Here is a 3,083-nt window from a genome sequence, read left to right as displayed (position 1 = left end):
TGAGAAGGCGCCGTCGGGGTGCCGGATCTGGATCCGGCAGGAGCGGGCGGCGACGGTGGAGAGCAGGAAGGGGCGATGACGGTGGAGAGCAGGGAGGGGCAGCAGAAAGCAGGGAGGGGCGGAGCGGGGGACCCGGGCGGCGGGGAGGTGCTCCGAGGTGGTGGTGGAGCAGGGGAGCCGGGCGGCGGAGTGGCCTCACGGTGGCCGGCGGAGCGGGCGACCGGCGGCCCCCTCCCTCCGAGCCGCGTCCCGCTCCGAACTCCTTCTCTCCTCGCTCGCTCTGCGCTGCCGCCACCCGCCCTGCACCGCCGCCACCTGCCCGCCCCCTCGCGGCCATATGTGCCCTCCGATCGATCCCTCCACGCCTCCAACCTCCCGTCGATCCCCTTCCTCCCCACCCTCTCGTCGCTAAAAACAGATCTACTGTATGGGAGGGAAGGGAAGGAGTCCGCCGTTACGTGGGAATTCTCACGTGCTTGCGTGGTTTGCTGGAGGCTGCTGTCGCTGCCACCGGGATGGCGACGCACTTCACGCCGGCGCACGCGGTGTCGCACCACCACCCGTCGTCCGCCGCCGCCGACGGCGAAGGCCACCGCACGCCTGCACGCATCCACGCCGCCGGCCTCGGCATCAGCTGCGGTGGCAGCGCAGTGCCCGCCACACCTCTCGTGGCGTCATCCCCAGCATCCTCCTCTGCGTCGTGCCCGCCCGCCCACAACCCAATCTCCGTCAGCCCAGCGTCCTTGTGGTGCAGATCCTGCAGCAGTGAGTTGGAGGACCTCAATGGTGGCCTCGTGTGGAACGCCATGCTGCATCAATCGAGAGGTGCGAGATGGTGTTGGACATCCCACAGGTGCAGCAAGGTGACCAGACGGGTGCATGGTCTTGGCCGAGGTGCGAGATGCTCACCATGTTCATGAGTGAGGAGCCCCGATAAGCTGAAGCATGCAGACATCTTTATAACAAATGGATCTTGGGGTTTTTTGAGACAGATTTAGCGTTCTCCTCCTCCTGCTGCACTTGCAGGGAAGAAAGCTAGCTGGGTGCCTGATCTGCTCCTGGTGCTTGCCGGCAGGAAGAAGGAAGAGCTACTGGTAGGTGGTTGCTGCTGCTGTTTTGGTGGACAGAAGAACAGAGCAGAAGGTGTGCTGGTGATTCGAGCTGTTGCTTGCCCATTTATGGAGGAAGAAAAATAAAGAAGCTAGCTATTGTGGATTGCTGGCTCAGTGGAGAAAAGAAGACAGGAATGATGGTTGAACAGGGGAGCACTTCTTGCTGGATTGGGTTTGGTGAGGCCGCGTCAGCACCCAGAGATTTGTCATTTTGTTTGCTTAAAATTGTTGATGAATCCAAGGTGAACTCTCGGGATTAGTTGCCAATAACAAATGATCAGATATAAGGTAACCAAGAGATTTCATCGACGCGTCTCTACTTACCTGTTCCTAGGTAGCTTCTGCTCAAGGTCATGCACCTTCTTCTCAAGTTCAACGCTCTTGCTTACTTTTTGTGTCAACTTATTGAACTCTGTGGTAATCTCAGCAACTTTATCCCTCTCTTCTGTGACCTGGAAAGCTCAGACGATTCAATGCAAGAGAAAAATGTTGCAAGCTAGCAAATGCACCATGCTATTTCAGCAAGTCGGTAAGTTTCAATAGTAAAAGGATGTCTTGCATTAGCCAAAACCTATAAGTATGGGTACTGCAAAATTGCAAAGCTTCATCATGGTATTATAATATTTGCTGACCTCATGTAAGATGATGGTCTCTTTACAATGGGATAATGATGCAAGGATAATGTTTACCTTCTGCTTGTAGCGCGTTGGCTGATTGTAACTTCTGTGCAAGAGCTTCGATTTGTTTCTCCAAGTTGTTGGCATACTGATGTTGAGCTTCCAGCTCATCCAGTGAATGAGTTTTATCCGCTTCCCATTGAACCACCCTAAAAGAAACTTGTTCCTCCTGTCGAAAGGAAAATTATCCACTTATAAAGAGTCCACTGGTATAGAAAATACTAAATTATGCAGGGTTGTGTTCGTGGGTGCTCCTGCACTCATCAGACTTTCCAGCTGGCAGTCATCGTCGTGTGTGCTGCCAGGTGTCTTCCCCGTTCATGCACTCCTTTATGGCCGGCGGCCTTCTACTTCACTGCCGTCACCTTCAGTGGCGGCGTGGAGCAATCCGGTTGACTGGATCACTGGAGGCCTGGGATTGTGCTCCTTGCCCTGCTTGCTATTGCTACGGATAAGTTCGCGCGTTACTCTGCTGGGCTTGGCATTTGGCAAATTTTGAGCTTGATTCACGAGACCGTACGTTGCGTGCGCGTGAGATGTTCGTGAAAATACCAAGCATGGCTACCTTGGTTGCATCGCACAGCAGGTGCTTCTAAAATTGCCATACAGACATAGTAGGCCATGAATCAATGCATGTAAAAAGTTCATGCGTTGAGACAGGGTCTGGATATTATTTATAGATAATACATGTAATATTAAAGATCTTGGATTTGGATATTATTTATAGATAATACATGTAATATTTAAGATCTTCACCCGTAGCAACGCACGGGCATGTTTGCTAGTCTAATATTAAAGTGTTTCTGGTAAAAAATTTTCGTCCGTCGTGGTCATTTTGTAAAAAAGTTACTCAACTTTTTTGGAATCAACCCGCAATTCAAATTCTGAACAGAGGGGGAGCTCGGGTGGAAAAAGGAGGGAAAGGGAGGGGTTTAAAGGGGAAAAGCCTCGGCCTCGCACCCGGCCACGGAACCCCCACACCTCATCTCCTCCCGTGCGGCGGCGGCGACGACTCCACCGACCTGGCTTGCGGCCGCCCGCTTTTCCCAGCCAGCAAGCCAGCCCCCGTGCCTCTCCGATCGTCAGGTCTCGGCCAGATCCGTGGGGTTACGGGCTCCGCGGAGGCTCTAGATCTCGTCACGCGCGATGCCGCGCGATCTGTCGCGGTCGCCGTCCCCCGCGCGGTACCGCGGCCGGAGGGGCCGCAGGGACCGAAGTCCAAGCCCCGTCCGTAGCAGATCCCCCTATCGCCCCTCGTATAGGTGACCTCAGCTACCCTGTCGCACTCGCACGC

The 3,083-nt window shown here is 54.6% G+C and overlaps 1 protein-coding gene across 1 annotated transcript; it reads left to right on the top strand.

Annotated features, from left to right (window-relative positions):
• Positions 1-286: 286 nt before the first annotated feature.
• LOC101757104 lies at positions 287-1,805 on the top strand. Its single transcript, XM_004955573.4, has 2 exons — positions 287-894; positions 1,027-1,805. Exons 1-2 carry the CDS (start codon positions 516-518, stop codon positions 1,194-1,196), a joined length of 549 nt encoding a protein of 182 aa, XP_004955630.1. The 5' UTR covers positions 287-515; the 3' UTR covers positions 1,197-1,805.
• The last annotated feature ends 1,278 nt before the right edge of the window (positions 1,806-3,083 follow it).

The sequence above is a fragment of the Setaria italica genome, chromosome II (genome assembly GCF_000263155.2).
Source record: "Setaria italica strain Yugu1 chromosome II, Setaria_italica_v2.0, whole genome shotgun sequence".
Lineage (NCBI taxonomy): Eukaryota > Viridiplantae > Streptophyta > Magnoliopsida > Poales > Poaceae > Setaria > Setaria italica.
Note: the sequence above shows the minus strand (reverse complement) of the source record. Positions and strands in the feature narration are given on the sequence as shown.

Excerpts from the sequence above, each read along its gene's own strand:
- LOC101757104 (XM_004955573.4), top strand. The coding sequence starts at position 516 with ATGGCGACGCACTTCACGCCGGCGCACGCGGTGTCGCACCACCACCCG. Across the intron at positions 895-1,026 it reads GGTGCATGGTCTTGGCCGAG|GGAAGAAAGCTAGCTGGGTG; the intron begins GTGCGAGATGCT and ends CTGCACTTGCAG.